The 905-nt window shown below is 60.8% G+C and overlaps 1 protein-coding gene across 1 annotated transcript in view; it reads left to right on the plus strand.

Annotated features, from left to right (window-relative positions):
- Positions 1-905, plus strand: part of TFR2 (transferrin receptor 2) — a 12816-nt gene that overhangs the window by 6785 nt on the left and 5126 nt on the right. The window contains exons 11-14 of the mRNA XM_007468846.1: positions 321-403; positions 483-546; positions 635-702; positions 784-860. Coding sequence (XP_007468908.1) covers positions 321-403; positions 483-546; positions 635-702; positions 784-860 — 292 coding nt within the window. The remainder of the gene's footprint in view (positions 1-320; positions 404-482; positions 547-634; positions 703-783; positions 861-905) is intronic.

Below are 905 nucleotides of genomic sequence, written 5' to 3' on the forward strand. Positions count from 1 at the left end.
ACGACCCCTGGCCTCCTGCATCGGCAGGCGGACTCTCAACCACTGCGCCACCAGGGAAAGCCCCATTCCTCATTTAAACATGCAAGTACTAATAGTCCATGTCTGAGTGAAGATTAAGCAGGAGATTCCCTATGTAAGCAATCCCCATCACTGATACAGCTGAGTCACAGCAGACCCAGGTGAGATGGGCTGGGATGGTGCCTTGATGGGAGGGAAGGAGAGATCCCAGGGGACCAGGACAGAGGAAGACAAAGAGGTGGGTCTTTGCCTGGCCCCCAGCCAAGCCCATCCTCCCTCCTTCCCCCCACTCCCACCCCCAGGCTTCCGGCCCCGCAGAAGTCTTCTCTTCATCAGCTGGGATGGTGGTGACTTTGGGAGTGTGGGCTCCATGGAGTGGCTGGAGGTAACCTGGGATCCTGGGCAGGTAGTCAGGCAGTGGGGAGAGGCAGGGGGATTTCATACTCCACACCCCTCACCCACAGGGCTACCTCAGCGTGCTGCACCTCAAAGCCGTAGTCTATGTGAGCCTGGACAACGCAGTGCTGGGTGAGCAGGGGCAATGCCACCACCTGGGCCCGCTCTGGTGCACCCTGCCCTCCGGGCGAAGCCTTGAGCCTGGCATCCCTCTCCGCAGGGGATGACAAGTTCCACGCCAAGACCAGTCCCCTTCTGATCAGCCTCATCGAGAACATCCTAAAGCAGGCAAGAGCCTGGCCAGGAGTGGGGGATGAAGGGAAGCTGGTGGCCGCCAGAGCCTGACTGGTGCCCCCACCCTGCCCCCAGGTGGACTCTCCTAACCGCAGTGGGCAGACCCTCTTCGAGCAGGTGGTGTTCAACAATCACAGCTGGGAAGCTGAGGTGTAAGTTGGGCAGGGAGGGGAGGGAAGAGAGCTGGGGGGGGGGGG

The sequence above is a fragment of the Lipotes vexillifer genome, unplaced genomic scaffold, assembly GCF_000442215.2.
Source record: "Lipotes vexillifer unplaced genomic scaffold, Lipotes_vexillifer_v1.1 scaffold12, whole genome shotgun sequence".
In the NCBI taxonomy this organism is placed as follows: Eukaryota; Metazoa; Chordata; class Mammalia; order Artiodactyla; family Lipotidae; genus Lipotes; species Lipotes vexillifer.